The 18,310-nt window shown below is 35.5% G+C and overlaps 1 protein-coding gene across 1 annotated transcript; it reads right to left on the bottom strand.

The window, feature by feature from the left end:
* Positions 1-2,845: 2,845 nt before the first annotated feature.
* Positions 2,846-17,788, bottom strand: LOC136808426 (transcription factor E2F5-like). Its single transcript, XM_067064963.1, is given in 8 exon segments — positions 2,846-3,053; positions 3,338-3,382; positions 3,505-3,561; positions 3,731-3,977; positions 4,693-4,963; positions 5,867-5,930; positions 5,933-5,975; positions 17,609-17,788. Coding segments are annotated over 8 exon segments (969 nt in total). The 5' UTR covers positions 17,738-17,788; the 3' UTR covers positions 2,846-2,940.
* Positions 17,789-18,310: the final 522 nt, after the last annotated feature.

Below are 18,310 nucleotides of genomic sequence, written 5' to 3'. Positions count from 1 at the left end.
AATAACATGCGCCGACAACAATATCGTTTCAATCCCAAATAATCGAGGGCGTCACCTTCAGAATATTCTGCTTGTAAAAGACCAAGGTACGCGTCCCACTTATTGCCTACCACTTTACCACATGTAAAGCAACGAATAGGTATGATCACTGTCTCTCTTTCGATCAAATACTTTTGTCTTTTTATAATTTTTGTTCTTTATTGTTCCTGTAAATAAATGAAACGTAGACGTGTCAGTTATGTAAAAGGCATTTTTTGTCTAACAGAAGATAACATGAACTGTATTACACTAATGAACCTTCAGATGAGATAGAAGGGACTCGAGGTATTACCAGCGGGAAGATGACACCAAAAGACTAAAGCAATGTCAATTGAATAAAAACCTGGTCTGGAAGTCTTGTTGAGATTATTTTTATCCATTCGTTTTAGTCACATGATCAAAGTTGACGTCAGAGATTGGTCAATACCGAATTTATGTGTGTGTGTTTTTCAGCGACGGTAAGGTTCTAATTTGACTAGATCATGACCAACTGAGGACGACGGTAAATCAGCACTTTTACCGTCCTCGATTTTGTGGGTCAGAAGTGCGGGTTTTTCCAAATTGCTTCAGTCACTTTACCGTCCTCAAAAGTGCAAATACATAAACTCGCTAATAATTTTTGGAGTGGCTGTTATGACGTCGCCCAGCAAAAAGACTGTAGATCGCCTATTCGTTTTGATCACGTGATAAAAATTCAACCTTTTTGCTTGCGTTTCCTGACCGGATTCTATATTCAATTGACATTGACTAAAGCCAGGGCGAAGAAGGGTGTCGGAATTATATAAGGGATGCTGACATTTTGAAGTTGTTACGTTATGTTTAAACATTACAGTTTTTTTCACCCCGAAATGAAGAAAACCCTTCTATTGGCTGAAATTGATGTATTCCAAAACCGAGTGGTCACAAAGTGGTCTCGTTTAATTTGAGAAAGACACAGAACTGTAATGTACGGACGTATTTTTGAAAGTTTATGTTAAGATTGGGTTAAGTAACCATACAGTGAGTTTAGCGGATAGCTTGAAGGGTTTATGTGAAGCCCCTCAGTAATAGTATCTGGTTAATTTTGGTATTACGTTAGTGAAATTTCAGTTGAAAAACGTTCCTTTACTTCGAAGGAAAGCATAGAATCGTTGTCGAACGTTTTTTCTGTGTTTCTATCATTCTATCTAGGTGTTTTTTCTACTACTAGGTTATGCTTTCAAAACATCAAATCAAAATAAAGCATACAATATTCTATATAATATTTATAATCTGTTATAAGAATTGAGCTATTAACATATTATGCCCTAAACCATGCTGTTGTGAACATATGTATTATATCAAAGTGCTCAAGTGTTGAATATGGCCAATCAAGGCTGTTTTAAAATCTTAACGAAAATGTGTTTTTGACTTTTAAGACTTTGTCTCAAAATAATTTGCAGCTGAGACAAAAAATGGGTGTAGCTCTTGATAGAATTTGAATGACATTGCGATTTTGTGCTCGTTGAAAAGATATTTGTGAGTGAAATATCATCAAGCAAAAAAAAAATGAAAAATAAAGAAAAATTAAAATGAAAAATGAAGAAGAAAAAAATCAATTTCTTGTAGAAATGTGGTATAATTACCATTTTCACAAGAGTGATTCTTCAATCTTAGATCATCATCGCTGTGAAAAATTTTTGCAAAAATATTCATTCAATCAAAAGATATCACACACAGTTTGTTATTGGTTGATTAACAATAGGCTGTGTTTTTGTCGTTTTTTACTATTTTATAGAGTTAACCAGCAATGATTTTTTCATTTTTCTTTTTTTTTCCAATTTTTTTTTGCTTGATAATATTCCACTCACAAATATCTTTTCAATGAGCACAAAATCGCAACTTGATTCGAATTTTATCAAAAGTTACAGCCATTTGTCTCAGCTGCAAATTATTTTGAGACCGACTTTAGATCTTTCGAGGACGGATAATTTCTCTCTATACAAAATTAAAGTCGTAAGGTGCCCGGAAATCTCGAAAACATTTAATCAGGTCCTCAATGGTACGAGGTCGCATAAATTTTTTTAAACTTCATAAATAAAATCACAACATTGATAACATCGCAAAGCGTTTAAAAGAGAAAGATTCAGTAAAAGCACAACCACGCAAAGGATATACACAAAAACAACAAACAAATCATAAATCTGTATGTAAATAAATAAAGAATTAATATAAAACCACTTATTATGTTCGAAAGAAAAGGGCTTCGAAAATTTTCTAAAAAACAATTGTATAATGTAAATAATCTGAGCTAATATTCTAATAAATGGTAACAAATCTCTCTGTTCAAAAGTAAGTCAAAAATTGAATAAAAATCTGAAATTGAAACTTCAAACTGACAGGACAAAAGTTGCTAACCTTCCGCAAGTTATTGTTCAAACCATATCAATTTAACCAGGAGGGTTAACACCTTTTTTCCTTCCTTGAGATGAAAACAAGATTAGTTGTTGTTGTTGTTGATGTTGTTGTTGTTTCATTCAAACTACGTACTGTATGCTAGTTTAAAACGTCGGCGTGAGGTATCCATTCAGGTACCAAAACAAAATGGCTTGAAATGGCCATTTTTGATGAAATAAGAACAATATAGCACCATCACGATGTTATTCCCCAAAGGATTACATTTATTTTGTTACCAGAAGACGCCCAATATACAAATTTGGTATCATTTACACATTCAATGGACACATAATTATCGATTTAACAATCAAGACAATAAAACTATTCAATGAACAGTTTATCCAAGCATCCAAGCATCCAAGAACCACATTATGTATAAATCTACATCTTTCACAAATCACATCTCCCCTGCCACTTAAAAAATGCACACAGAATGGCCTGCGGCATCAATCAACCAGAATCCACCAGAGCGAAAGCCAACAATAATTATACTTTCAATGGGACATCAAATAAATCACAAACGCCCTCACTATCGTCCAGATTAAAATAATAGTCTTGGTCTCCCGGAGGTGGTGAAAGTCTTAAAAGTGGCGTAAAAGCTAGAGAAAAAGAAGAAGATTTTATTAGAGCTGACTTTCAAAAAATACACATCTTGCTGGATATTAATTTTTCCAATGAAGCGCTCATTTTATACAAAATATAATTTTCATAGTTTTATAAACCTAGGGGGTTGTATAAAATTCTTCAAAACTCAGTCATAGTTCATGGACTATTGAAAAAGATACCTTATCTTCTTGGAAATAATTTCTTTCATATTTTCAGAGAATAAATTTTGTATGATGAATGAAAGTGTTATAAAATTAATAATAAAACCAATTCCTACCGTCGGTATCTTTGCAAAAATTGTCCAGATTGATATCTTCAAGTTCTGCAGTATGAAAGTAAATCAGTTTTAGAAGATTTTACAGGATAAAAGGGCCAGGTTCAAGTTCATGATAGAAATAATTTTAGTGTCATTGCAGGCTTTACATAATTTAAAGGAAATTTTACCAGTGATTTGTTCAGATTCAACGAGAGAAGGATCTTGACCACCTGATGCCATTGGGTCTAAAAGATTTAACAATAAATAATGAAAATTGCAAATAAAACAACCTAAACTAAGTAATGTTTACTCCAGGGATCTAAAAATGGACTGTTCTCGAAAACTTAGTGGTACAGGAAAAAGGGAACCAAAACTTCAGTCCGAGAAAATTAATAATGAATGGAGAAATTTTACTTTGTAGGCGCTCCTCTATCGTCTCTTCTTTGATGATTGTACTTGATTTGACGTTTTTCTTTGTATCCGTTGCTGTGGAAGACGAACTAGGTAATGCTGTTCTTGAATTCGAAGCGTCTTGGTCCGGGGGTGGAACGGGGACAACAACGGGTGTATCAGATTTGGTATCATGGTTTACAAGTAGTACACATATGGAGCCATTCGAACTGTTCAGGTGCATTTGATACTTGGGACGTTGACCTTGTTGCTAAGAGAGAAATATGATACAACTAAATCAGACTAAATAGTAGGGGGAAAACCCTTAGGACCTGTGACATCTTTTATACTACGCAACCAAACCTGGTCCGATTCAAAGAATGAAGTATTTAAAGACTTTTGTGCGAGGGTTTTTTTTTGCTTAGGTCTAGGAAAATTTGCTATGACTCAAAAACTGACGTCACAGGCAAAACCTCTTGACCCCTAAAATTTGACAAAATTTCAAATTTCAAAAAACCACTTATACCAATCGATAGCTCTCGAAAAACAAAATAGAGAAGTTTTGAATGGATATAGTTGATTTCCAAATGTAACTCGAGAAAATTGACTGGAAATGACTTCAAAACCCAACTTGTGCGTCAATTTTCCCCAGTCATGTTGGGACTATATATATTTATAAGTCCTCAAGGAACAAGATCCCAGGGTTTTAGTGGAATTGAGCTTTCTTGAAGCCTTTGTTTAAGCTGTCCTAAGGTTATGGCTTCGTTTTGGAAAAAACCGTCCGGGGCAGTCCAGAGGCCCTCAAAATCTTAATTTTTTTTTTTTAAACCACAATTCATTTATCTAAAGCAACCTCTCCAAGCTGTCCAACTTTAAAGGTCGACAGATGTTTTTTGAATTCTAGGTCAATATGTTTGTGAAGAATGCTTGAATATTATATTGGTTTAAAGATGATAAAACGAAAAGGAAAATGAAAATCAACTTACAATTTCAGGTGGTGGTACTTCAAGTTGAGTGCCTGAGGGTGCTTGGATAGCTAGCAATGTTTCACCTTGGTAACAGTTACAAATATCATCATGTGATACATATGCATGTCGTTCATTATCTGGGTCTTCAGATACATTTTTTAAACTTTGCTGGACCCATAGTTTTTGTTCATCAAGTATACGTTCAATACTATCAAGCCTGTCTAATTCAGTTTTTAAGTCTCTTAATTTTGCTGACACTTCGCTTGAATTGCAGCCTGGTCCTGCACCCCTGAAACAGAATTGGTTTTGCGAAAATCAATACAATATTGTGTGGGCTTATCAAAAAGATCAAATGGACATAAATGTGGAGCTGTGTGCAAAAAGACACTTCTAATAAGTTCTACTTCTTTGATTTAATTAATCTGGCATTAAAACGTTATAAAAAGTTGTTTTTCTAGTCAAAAATCTTATTTCAACATCAACACAATGGCAATCACTATCTCACTTTCGCTCTTATAACCATAGATTATTATTTGACGTGTGGATGAAATCATTCGAATGAGTTTCACCAAGCCTTTCAATATTGTCAGCCTGAGTGAAACTACAAGGACTCAAAAAATGTTATAAGGATAATAATTATAACAAGCTAGATGCTGAATGGACCTACCTGATGATGAAAGTTAGATAGCAATGCGAGGAGAAAAATGAAAAAAAATCAGTCAGAAAATATAGCGTTTAGCGAAAATGCATAACACAATAAATTGATTGTTGATGGGGGGAGAGGGAAGGGTTGTAGGGAAAAAATAAATATAAAGTTCTGGTCGCAAAAATCAGTTTTATTGACCATTGAATCATGCTTGATGGTGAGCATTGTTATCAATAATGTTTTTGTGTGAAGAACATAGAAATATAAGGACAAAATCCAATGAAAATCTGCAAAAACGACGATTTCCAGCATTTTCAACTGGAAAAAAATTTTTCTCAAAAATCGGACTCGGCCATGTTTTGGGCATTGTTAATACGCACCTTTGAGCAAAGAATAAGAAAAAGCTAATTATACAGAACAAAGTAATGAGCCAATCCCGAAAAAGCTGGTAACGAACGAACGTTAATTTAAAGGACCTCCACCGGGGTACCCGGAGGTAGGTCCAGAAATGTCAAAACTGAAAAAGTGACAAAAGAACTATCATACTTCCACTGTATGCTATTCTTGGACTTCTTTTCTATCAAACCAATACCTTCCAGTACATTTGTATATCATAAATTCTTCTTTTTTGACGCACAGCCAATTGATCAGCTGCCTGAAAAAATAAAGATCTGAATGTAAAGGACATTAATTACAGGGGGTCATGGGTCATGTACTCGTAAGTTCTAAAATCTCATGAACCTGTACTTTTTAAAGTTGTGGTTTACCAACCGTTTAATTACCTAAAGAGCTTAACCGTTTGTGCATCACAGACCAGTGGTTATGCTGAAAGTGAGCATTTGACGCTCTGTAAAATACCAACCACTTATATAACTAAATTATAATTTGCATACTGTCACAGATGATCAATAGCAATCACTGGTGAAAATTTTAAGTCATCTTTTTTCTGTGACTAGTCTCTTTCATTTGACATATATATATCAACCTTCAGGAACAAATTTCAGTCAAATTGAACAAGCGAATCAGTCAATACAAGATTTTAGTATATAAAGTTTAAATTCTGATCTGTAAAATACCAACCAGACAGGTTGGCTATCAAAGATTTTACAAATCAATGATCAAATCTCAATTGAACAGCCGATTCCTAGGTTATATTCGATTGTATTAAAATTACATTCAATTGAGATTCGATTATGTTCGATTAGTTCGATTACGTTAATGTTTGATAAGATTGATTGAGTGTAGATTAGCCCACTCCTTTAGAGCTTTAGCAAATGGGCGACCGCCAATACGCCATTAGAAAATCAGATAAAAGTGAGAGCGTAAGCACCACAGGAGACAAGAGTGATTAATGCGAGCGAATGCAATTGAATCGATTGAACATAATCAGTAGGGCGAAAAGTCGCTCGCGCCAATTACTTTAGGTTTCCATCATAATAAAGTTATCTTTGTTTAAGGGTGACCTTGCAGCTGATAAGCTCAATTGAAAATGGGAATTATAGACTTTTTTAAAACTATCTAATTAACAAAAGTTTGAATAGAAAAACAAGCAACATGCTGAATGGACCTACCTAATGATTAACATCAGATGAAAATAAGAAAAAAGTGACAATAATTGTACAAAAATTCAGAATGGAAAAATAAAGCTTGTGTGTTGAATAATGTAAAATGGTAAAAAGGAATTTCCCCAAATACGAAAATCACTTAAACCATTCAGGCCCAAAAAACCTTTTAAAGCTGTTTTTGGCCCAAATTTGCCCAAATATATTTTTTTTCAAAAATCGGGCTCCGTCACATTTTAGGCATTGCCATTTTGCATCATTGTGCAAAAATCAGAAAAAAATAATGAGTCAACTTTGAGAAAAGCTATATTTTCTTATTTGGTTAAAGGGAATTTCCCCAAAATACGAAAATCCGTTTTTTAAGGCTAATAAGAATTTACCGGGAAAAACCACTTCAGCCATGCTTTAGATAATCTTGCCCTCCATCTTTGTACAAAAAATCACAAAGTCCAAAAAACCCTATTTTTAGGTAGTTTTTGGCTCAAATTTGCCCAAATAAATTTTTTCTCAAAAATCGGGCTCCGTCAAGTTCTGGGCATTACCATTTTGCATCATTGAATTGTGCAAAAAATCAGAAAAAACTAATGAGCCAATCCTGAGAAAAGCTGGTAACAGACGGACGAACGAACAAACGGACATGGGTTAATTTATAGAACCTCCACCGGGGTACCCGGAGGTAGGTCCAATAAAACACTTTAGCATCCTGTAATATGAGAAGCTCATTATGATAGAGACAAGGGAAGAATCTATATGATTAAATCAAAAATATTTCTGGGGAGCATTTTTTAGAAATCGCGCGCATAAAATTTGATTGATACGAGCAATTTGGTAAAAAAAATTGCGCGCATCAATTTATTTACAAGATCAATTCATCGATCACGTTTGATTTTATTCGTGGAGAGGCCTGCATTATCAGAGCAATCAAACAGCAAATCCTGGGTAATATTGGATTGTAATTCGATTACGTTAAACAATCCATTGTGTTCAATTGATTCAGCGTTTCATTCATTCGATTGACACCGTCTGTACTTTAAATTTCTGAAAATCAGAAAACCAGGCTAAGATTTTGAATTTTGCTTCAAAATTTTTATCTCATGCAAAATGAACTTCTAAAGCTGACGTCTGAGACCTGACTCTCGAATGCATTGAGCTTAAGACTCACCTATTTCAACATTGTTTCACACAATTTTTGAAAACTTACTCACGCAATCTCGCGCATTTTTGATTTTTGAAAAAACTTTCTCCGATTTCCCAAATTTTGGCAAAATGTCTCCCTGATTTTCCAATTTCTGAAAAAATATTTCCCCAATTTTTGGCCCAGAGCTTTAGCGTACTGGGCCTTTAAAGAGAGTCGTGTTCGTGTGTAACGCTAAGCTATTAGCCGCATTCCGTCATAAAGTAAAAAACCATCCAGGCTGTTAGGCTATAATGGAGAGGCTTGAACAGATAAATAAAACAATAATTGAGATCTGCAGCTTCGCGCTATATTTTTTGTTCGGGAAAGACTATCAGTTTGGTTTAGAACTTAGATTTTCGTTCAGACCGCAATGTTCGTTATTTATAATCAAATCAGCCTATGCCCAGGCTAGCTCTCAACAACCTGGTTGGATTTCTGCGAAACTTTCTTTTAAAATCTTATCGAGAAAGAAGAAGGATGCTTCTATACAATTTCTGTTTAATTTCTTTTTGTCATTCAACAATGTTGTTGCAACATCTCTCCTGCTTCCAAGTGCCATGAACAATAAGGATTAATTTTTGAAAGGTATGTTGCTTTTTTTTTGGACGTCAAAATCATCTTTACCCCTGCGGACGACATTTTCGTAAAAATTAGGGCCTTGGTTTGGTTTCCTTCCCAGACCCCCGCGCTCAATACAATAGGATCTATCATCGGGACAGCTTGCTGACAGATCGAGATGTGATTGATGGATTACTTATCGATTCGGATAGGAGATTGATCAAAGATTGATACTCAAGATTTTATAAAGCTTATGATTAATTATCGATTATGCATTCGATCAGATTCGATTTATCATCAATAATCTTTTTCGATCATATTGATTTTATCCATTCTTTCTAATGATTTGGCTCTATCGATTTACAATTGATATACTTGATTGAACTAATACTAGCTCGTTAAATAATTAGCAAAGGATCAATACTCAACACTCAAGACTTTTTTATGGCTGAATCTTCTATCAATCTCCTAGGCGGCAATCACAAAATATCTTCATTTTGCGTCCTCGTTGGATTTAAAAAGTGAGTCTGTCGGTCGGTCGGTAGTAGAAATTTTCGGGTTTTCTTAAAATTGGTCTGTGAGGCGGTAAAAGGTAAAAGGCCGTTAACTGAGGCGGCAGGAGGCCCAATCGCGTGTATGTTTTGCGTGGTTTCAGATTATGAGATTTAAACACTGTGACCTTTGACACCTAATGGCACACTTGTAATGATAAACAAAGTTAAAATGCTGCGAATGCGCTAGAAATCGCTCACAAAAATCGACAAAAATAAAATTTTTGAGCAAAGGAAATGTCATCAAAATAAAAAGTCAGAAAAATTTACCCACTCTCCGCCTCAATTTTACTCAATTTTCAGGAGTCGGTCGGGCGACGCGAAACGAAGATATGTGATTGCCGCCCTATCCGGATCGATAAGTAATCCATCAATCACATATCGCTCTGTCATCAAGCCATCCCGATGGTCGATAGGATTGATCACATAGGTCTGGTTCCTTCTTAAAATGTAAATACTTTTGTAAATTACACTTTTTTTAGAGGAGGCATTTGAGGCATATTTTTCTCATTTTTCAGAAAATGTCTTAGAAATCCCAAGTTTTTCAAAAATATTTTGAATTAAATTCTGTGTTGCCCCCCCTCCCATTTACAGATCGGAATGGCAGGCATTTGCATACTCTTTGGAACAGGGGCAGGGGTACCAAATTTTCGATATTTTCAGTGCACCAATAGTGGTTTAAATTTTCTTATCTATCGCGTGGATACAAAATAGGGGATGCATAAGATTTTTTATATTGTTGCTGTAAAATCAAAAGGTCTACAGTATTACTGGTATTTTATTGGTTTGATTGTCATTTGACTGGCTAGTTTAAAACGCAGGTCACAATTTCTCTCAAAAGAAAGTGTTAATAGAGCAACCAGTACTCTGAGGTCAGAAAGATTACATCATTTAACCCAGAATTCCCTCTCACCAAACCAATTTCAAAAAGTGACCCAGGAGGGGGAGTGGGTTTGAGTCTTCCCTTAAAATTTAAGAACCTTTCTTTTAATCCCAGATGCGTCAAAAAAAGCAGTGGCACAAAACAATTCAGGAGAAGTTTTAACTTTGGCGAGAACTGAGTTGGGTGTAATCAGTGAAAAAATGACCACCCTGGAGAGGGTTTATTTTCAGACAGATACTAATAATCTTTTTTTTTCTTTACAGTGTCCTGGTCAGTTCAATCAACCTTAAAGGCATGGGCAACAGAAGGTCAATACTGGTACCCAATTTTAGGTGAGTTCTCTGTCAGTTTCACAGATTGAAGTGGAAGAAAATGCTTGAGTGATTCTAAATAATCACACTTTTTCCAAAAACATATTTGTGTCCCTGCAAGCAATTTAGAGTACATTCAAGATCGGCCAGTATCGGCCAAGTAATTCTACGGCCCAAATCGGCCTAGATCGGCCAGGTCCGGTTCGGATCAGCCAAGTCCGGTCTGGATCGGCCAATAACGGCCAGGTCCGGTTTTGTCAAGTTACAAACCTGATAAAACAAAAACGATGATGTTCGGCCAATGTAAGACCGATCTAGGCCGATATGGACCGGTCCAGGCCGATACGAATCGGTCCAGAACGTTTTACGGAAGCCGAAATACTAATTATAAGCAAAATTGTTTTCAAACAGTCGTCGTTTTCGTCGTAAATGACATACTCCCCTGTATTTCATAACCTTGACTCACTCGCTCTTATAAATCCATTTTGAAAAGATTGTTAGAAATCCTCCTTAGAATAGAATTGCACTGTGTCCCTTTGTTAGTTTATTTATAGACATCCCTGTATCCTTTACGTTAAAACTTGCCTGTCAATATTTTTCTTCGTATTTCATACACAGCTAGTAAAGTAACACCAAAACCAAAAGGAATACCAATTGCTTCGACCTTTTTACTAACGACAGCACAATCTCTGTGCATCGACAGCACAATCTCTGATAATTTGATCGAGCTATTTTCAAAACATTCGAACATTCTCTGGAGTTCATTCGAACATTTACAAAAAGATTCGAAAGTTTTTAGGCACTCAAGATTGTAAACAAAAAAATACCGTCATACGAAGAAGAGTTGCTTGTTTGTTTTCAGACCGGACTTGGCCGAATTTGGCCGATTTGGACCGGTCTAGATCGGCCTTTGTTTAGAGAAAAGATTTAAAAACATGGCTCAGCTAAGATCGGCCTAGATTGGCCAAGATCGGTTAACATCGGCCAAATTCGGCCAGGAACGGTCCAGACCGGTCCATATCGGCCAAAAGTTCGGCTTTTTAAGGATCGGCCCATTTTCAATGTGCTCCAAATCGCTTGCAGGGACACATTTGACCTTTACTATGAGCGTACTGAGGCCACTTTTTTCATCTACTCTTCAAGCCCTACCAGTTGGTCATATTAGATATGAGAATTTCAGACCTTCAAATTTTCATTTGTAAAGGGGACCCTTGATGACCATTTCAGCCCGGGGCCCCCGTGAGGCTCAAACTGGGCCTGTTTGGCCCGCCAACCCTGTGGATTTCTACGTATCAGTGGGAATAAAAAACACTAAGAGAATTTTTCTATTTCCCCAAGATTAGTCAGTCATAGTCTGAACCCCTTCAAAAGAGACTTTAAAGTGCAAAAGAGGGGGGTCTGGGAGAAAAAGCTTCGTAGAAAGGAGATGCAACAAATATTTATGTTATATAATTAATGAAACTCCTTGGCAGTGATAAAATTAAGTAATTTTTCTTTGTAGGGGGCTCAATTGCATAGAATCACATCAACAGATCAATGTTGTTTAATTTTAAAACACCCCTTTTAATTGAAGATCTTGAGATGTATACATTTAATATATTGAATTTTTTCTGTTTTAGGTATCATTGCGTCATCATCAGGTGGAGTGCAACAACAGTTATAAATCAGCGAACTTGCATCTATTCAGCTTTCACGGATTTACTTTGAAAACTCAGCTAATCTGGAATCTATTCAGTTTATACTGATTTACTCGGAAAACTTGAATCTACTCGGCTTATATTGATATACTCGGTTTACTCGGCTCAGATTTATATAGCGAATTCGACCCATCTTACACAACCAATTTGAATTCCTTGAGTTTGCTCGGTTTAAAAGAAATAAATACATTGATATTGTTATTTAACTCTCATTTCTTGTACCTGTTCCCTTCTAAATTTTTCAAAGCATGATTTTTGCGGTCCCACCGTGCAAAACTTGTGCGAGTAAGGACTAAAACCCGGCCTCTGGGCCTTCATGCCCTTGGGCCTCTTGTCTGATTTCAGGAAAAATGATTCCCCAATATCCAAAATCCAAAAAGTGGGCTAAGATTTTGGATTTCACTTGGAAATTTTTATCTCCAAAAGATAATAAGACATATTTCATGAAGTTGACCTGACCGGCTTTGGCAAGTTAAGAAAGATTAAATTTTGAGGCACTATTTTTCATTTTGTGAAAATAAGTTATCTTACTCTTGTTTACTGTAAAGGGCCATCTCAAAATTTGTCTATAACAGGGGGGGCCGGACGACACAGGATTTCTGAAGGCAAAAGTTTTCACCAAGAAAAGAAAATAGGTATGAATTTCCAAGGCAATTGAATATAAAAAACGGCAAAAACGAGTGGAATTTCTGATGCATTTTACAAAAGTATATGGATTTTCATCGGAATTTCAGGCCCCCACTGGAAGAAAAAAATTTCACAGGCTAGAAAAAATTTTATGTATAAAAATGTAGTATATAATTTTGTCCGACGGGGGTATATAGAGTCAAGTCACCAGTGCACGAACGGCCCCAGTGCACGAACGAACGTCTTTGAACTTGAAAAAAACAACCAAAAACAAACTTCTATAGAACTTCCTTTGTGCAGCAGAATCCTATCCCTTACAATCTCTCCAAAAATTAAAATAAACGGAGCACGGGAACAACACCAAACTGATTTTGAACTAGGCCAAACATGGCTGATCACGAGATGAAATGTTTTTTATAAGAAGATTTGCGCAAGAAGAGTTCTGAAAATGACTTTCCTCTTTTTAAAACCTGTTATCTTCCATCACACAAAATTTCATTGAAACATGTTAGCTGATTAATTCAAAATCAATAGAAACATATCACCAGTAGTTGATATAAAAAAGGGTCCAGTTGGCGAACGATCTAAACACCGTATTCAAAATGAAGACATTGCAACGTCAAAACATTTGACAGCTGGCGATCTTAACTAAAAAAGAAGTCACTATATTGCCGCGCTTTTCGCTGAGAAAAACTGGAAAAAGAAAACAAAAAAATGGACGACAAGAAAATATTTACAAAAATAAACAGGTCAGTAAACCAGACGGTACTAATCGAAAAATTCGATTATCGAAGTAATCGATAATGATCGAAGTAATCGAATGACCATTTATTGATTAACAATCGAATTTCGAGTACCAAAATTTCTTTGGTCTTCTATCACTTTCTTAACAACCCTTCGAAGACTCGATAACCGTTCGAGTACTTTGATTGTTATTGATTACTTTCGATAACTTTGACAACTTCGATAACCAATTGATTACTTTGATAACCAATTACTATGATATATCTTAAAAAAGAAAAACCAAAAAAGTGAACTAAAACCAAAGCACAAAAAGAAGGCCCGTCATAAAGATAGACCTCCTATTTCCCACCCATTTTGCCCGCCATTTTGTGTGCCTTCGCCCTGGGTTTCCTCAAGTAACTCATATTGCCCGTTCTGATTGGTCGGAGAAAACGAAAGTGGTTTTCGAGCGTGAATCGCGTGTTTTAATTGGCCGAAATAAACTTGGTTTCAGATTATTTTGACGCGCTGCTACTAAAACATATTTGATAAAATCGAAGGTGTTCAAGATGATCGAAAGTGATCGAAAGTAATCGAACAGTAATCGAAACGATTGAACGAATCGAAAAATGGTCGATAAAAATGCCATGATTTGGAGTTATGAGTATTCGATCACTGATAGAATAGACCTTTTTTTAAAGAGGCAGCCATGTTGAATTGTTCCTGCACTAGTTCCTCGTTTGCGGACTGGGGTTCGAATAGCACTCGCTTTAACAACTTATTATTCCAAGAAGAAGCTTTGAAATAAAGTGAAAACAAACTTAAAGAAGGACATGGTCAAAAAGGATTTATGTAAAAACCAAAAGTAAGTGAGAAAAGTGAAAAATAAGTTTGCCGCCCGTGCACTGCTGGGGTAGTCATTCCGGGTTTGCTTGTTTTTTATTTGACGCTTATCAAAATCTTCAATTTTAGGTCAAACTTTGAAAAGCAATTGTTCTTTGTGTAGTTGAGCTATAAAATTAATTATTTTTGAGTAATTTAGAGCTTTCTTTTAGCTTTCCAACCATATATAATATGCAGGTGTAATATTCTACACTTTTGTCTAAGGCCATTTTTAGAAAAATTAGATCTGCGGGACACAAAAAATTTCACAACTCATCTTTGATTTCAAAGCGCTGCAGAGGAAAAAATGTTCAGACAGTGAAACTTTCCATATTTATCAGAAAATACCTGAGAAATCCAATGGTGCTACTCTCTGAAATTAATTCTTTCATCAAAGTTATTATTTTTTTTTTACTTTTCATACTTTGGCAAGCATTTTCAGCCTAAAAATGAGGACTAAAATTATAGTGATACCACTGAAAAATTTGACCCTTTTTTAGTCTAAAACAGTTATTTATATGCCATGGGGAATTTTTCCTCCGCAGCGCTTTGATTACAAAGATAGGTAGGTTCAGCAATTTTAACTTCCGCTTTATAATGTTTTTATTGTTTTTTGCAATGCTATGTCTTCTTTTTCAAGAAAATGTCTTTTCATTTCTTCCTTGAAGTGTTAGCAAGCCATTACAAAAAGAATTTGATAAAAGTCTGCAGTCAAAATGAAGATATCTGGGATATCTTGACTCAATACAAAAGCTTGAATTTTCAATTTTCGCAGCATATTTCGGTGCCATTTTATATGCCATTTCTGGGCTAAATTGTCAACCTCAAATCACAGATATCTGTAAAGCCCGAAGGGCTAGATTTGCGGCTTTTATCGAAAAGTGAAGCCTAGGTTTGGAAGGATTTCCTACCAAAGTCACGTGACTAAAATATGCAATTTCACCGGTTTGAGAGATGTGAAATAGGGTTTGCCGCCTACGTTTTTTGATCTTGCGCTCCGAAAACAATTAAAATGCTAGATCCTATCCATCGGCACGAAATTTAATTTAAAAAGTAAAATTTTTGCTTCACTTTTTTTTGCTGGAGAAAGCTTAAAGTTGCCTATCTAGCCCTTCGGGCTTAGATATCTGTGCCTCAAATGTCTAAAAAGGTGTTATTTTAGCGGAACCAAAATCTCAATATCTCCGGAACCGCTTATCACGGAGGTGTATGACCCCTCATTTTTTTCTTTTTTGAAGCTCTACAAGATGAACTAGGTTTGATTGCCACTAGAATAGTTTCAATTTGACCCTGGAATGGCTAGCTGGGGCATTGGGCACCCCCCTCTACTAGGTAGCGACTCCAGAAGTCACGCAACTTTCGTTGACGTCAAACCAAATGTTTCATTTTTCCGTGAACTTTGAACCCTTCGAACTTCTTTTCTATGTATGCTAAAGCGTTCCGGTTTTTACTAAATGAAAGCCCGTGATCTTAGCTTTCCAGCGGTATATAAGACTGTGGACACGGGCTAGACGGCAAATTGGTAAAATGCCGAACATTTTGCAACATTTTGAAAATTGTTTGCCGACGGGAGAAAAACATTTTGCAACTTTAGATGAATAAATGTGTCTGGAAACGGAGGAAAACGTGTTTGAAGGCTGAAACTTTGTATGTTTATCAGAAAAAGGGTGAGGAATTCAAAAATCACAATCGCTAATTCTAATTCTTTCATTTTCATGTAGTTTTTTTCACTTTTTTGCTTCTTTTGCATGGGAATGTCCCAAAAAAAAGTTTTTATTTCTGCCGAAATGGATTTTCTTTTCATTTGGGGTTTCTCCTTTCAGAAAAACTTATTCTTTATTCATAAGTTTTTGTTCCTCCATTTCCAGAGGCCCCTTGAAAATGGGTCCTACCACCTTCTTGACTCATTTCAACCTTTTCCAAGCTAATTTTCTTCAAAAACAAAAATAAAACAATGCAATGTCTTCTTTTTTCAAAAAAGATATATCTTTCATTATTTTGATAAATATACTAAATATTTTACAAATATTTTTATATAATAATATTCTAACACCATCAAAGAATTCTCCCTCCAAATTTCAGGTCTCTAGCTACACTAGAAAAAGAGATATGCAAAATTGAAGAAGCATGACTGGAAAATTTCTTTTTTTTCTTTTTTGACACATTTTTCGAATTTTTCCAAGCTATTTTCCTAACCTTTTTTTGACATTTTTAGTCAAATTTTTGACACTAAAATTTGAATATCTTTACAACCACTTATCCTCTAGAGGCCTATGACCCCTCATTTTCTTTCTTTTTCAAAGCTCTACAAGATAGGATAGGTTTTGAGAAAAAAATTAAAATTTGAAAAATCTTCTGGAGTTGCTATACTAGGGAGGTCGGGCCTTACGCGTGCGGCAGTAACAAAACATAGATTTTTGAAAAAAATATTCAAGCTTACATATCTCAAGGAAGGAAACCTCTTTTAACATAAGTATTGTTTCCAAAGTGTAGAGAATTTATTTAGCTTTCTTTTGCAGAAAAAACTAGCACATCATGTCTTCATGTTCTTTCAAAATTTGAAAATGAGTACTTGCGGGTGAGTTTTTTCAAACTTCTTGATTTTTCACGTTCGTTGGTTGGAGCAACGTATATTTTTCAGGAAGTCAAATTATGTACTTAAAATGCGTTTTTTTCATTGAAAAAATCAAATTTTTTCATCGAACGTGAATTTTTTAGAAAGAACAATGTTTTTTCTTTCCAAATGTGAAAAAAGTAAGAATCAAGCTGTTTCCGGTGGCAAGCGCTAAGGGAAAGATTATGGTGTAATTACCCCCGTTTCAGCTACATCTACGGAAAATAAAACTCGCACCAAACCTCCAGCGCGAAATTTTTCATAAAACACTTTCGCTTTTGGTGCCGTGAAGGTACAAAATGGCTGGCGATGCGTGCACGAAAATGCTTGAAAAATTGAACTTCAAAATGTAATATCTTTGGAACTTTAAAGAATTGGAAGGTAAATGACCCCTCATTTTTCTTCTGATGGTTATGGCTTTCCATTAATCTTGGTTTGGTATTCTGCAAGTAAGTTTGAAATTTCCTCTGACCACCCTACCTCTACAGTACGAAAATTTTCTGGAATGGCCCAAACCATGTTTTAGCGAAGCAACTGAGCGCCAGCAAGAGGTATTCTGATTTCAGAATGTAAATCACTTTAAGGAAGACCAGGCAGCAAACCAGAACACGTTGGTTGCTGCCAAGGGTGACTTTTAAACTGTGAAATCTTTTTTTTTTGCTAAAACAATATCAAATCATATATTCTTAAAAAAATATCTTACCACTTTTAAATCAAGTACTCCATCCTTAGCTTCCTGTAGAAGAGTTACGAATTTCGTTGTTAACAAACCAAGAGATTTTTCATGACGGCTTGCGCTTGGGGTGCTCGGAGAATTGAATTCCGTCGCCATTTTGAAAAATTCCCCACTCCATCACGGACAACGAACCAAATCGAAAACGAATGTGAAGTTCTTCACTCATGCGATGAATTCTAGTGATTTGATTGGCTGAATCGAGGCGGATCGCGACTTCGTCCCTTCGCTTTAAATTGGAAAAACAATATACATGGTTGTTTTTACCAGATATTTTAAACATTTTCATAATCAAGGGTATATACTTAGTAAAGCTAACCATGGACCTTAAAAGAGTGATTGTTTATATTTGTCGGTGCCGTAATTTTCAAAAAATAAATAAAAATGGCGGAGGAAGAACACAAATTAAAATAGGGGAAAATAGGTATATAAACTGTTTGTCTTGATTTTACCAGGGGATATCAACCGAATCCTTATCGCACCAACTGATTTTCTTAAACGAACCATCGAATTACTTGGATTTTCTGACCAGTTAGTTGGCGACCAAAATTTTTTGGTTCAATTTTTCACCTACATGTTTTTTTTTTTATAAGCATAACGCTTATAAGCATATGAAGGCTCAGATTTGCAGAATTCCTAAGCATAACATGAGCATATATGTCAGCCTAAAAT

Source organism: Clytia hemisphaerica, unplaced genomic scaffold (genome assembly GCF_902728285.1).
Source record: "Clytia hemisphaerica strain Z4C2 unplaced genomic scaffold, Clytia hemisphaerica genome assembly, whole genome shotgun sequence".
In the NCBI taxonomy this organism is placed as follows: Eukaryota; Metazoa; Cnidaria; class Hydrozoa; order Leptothecata; family Clytiidae; genus Clytia; species Clytia hemisphaerica.
The sequence above is the reverse complement of the archived record's forward strand: the minus strand, read 5'-3'. Positions and strand labels throughout refer to the sequence as shown.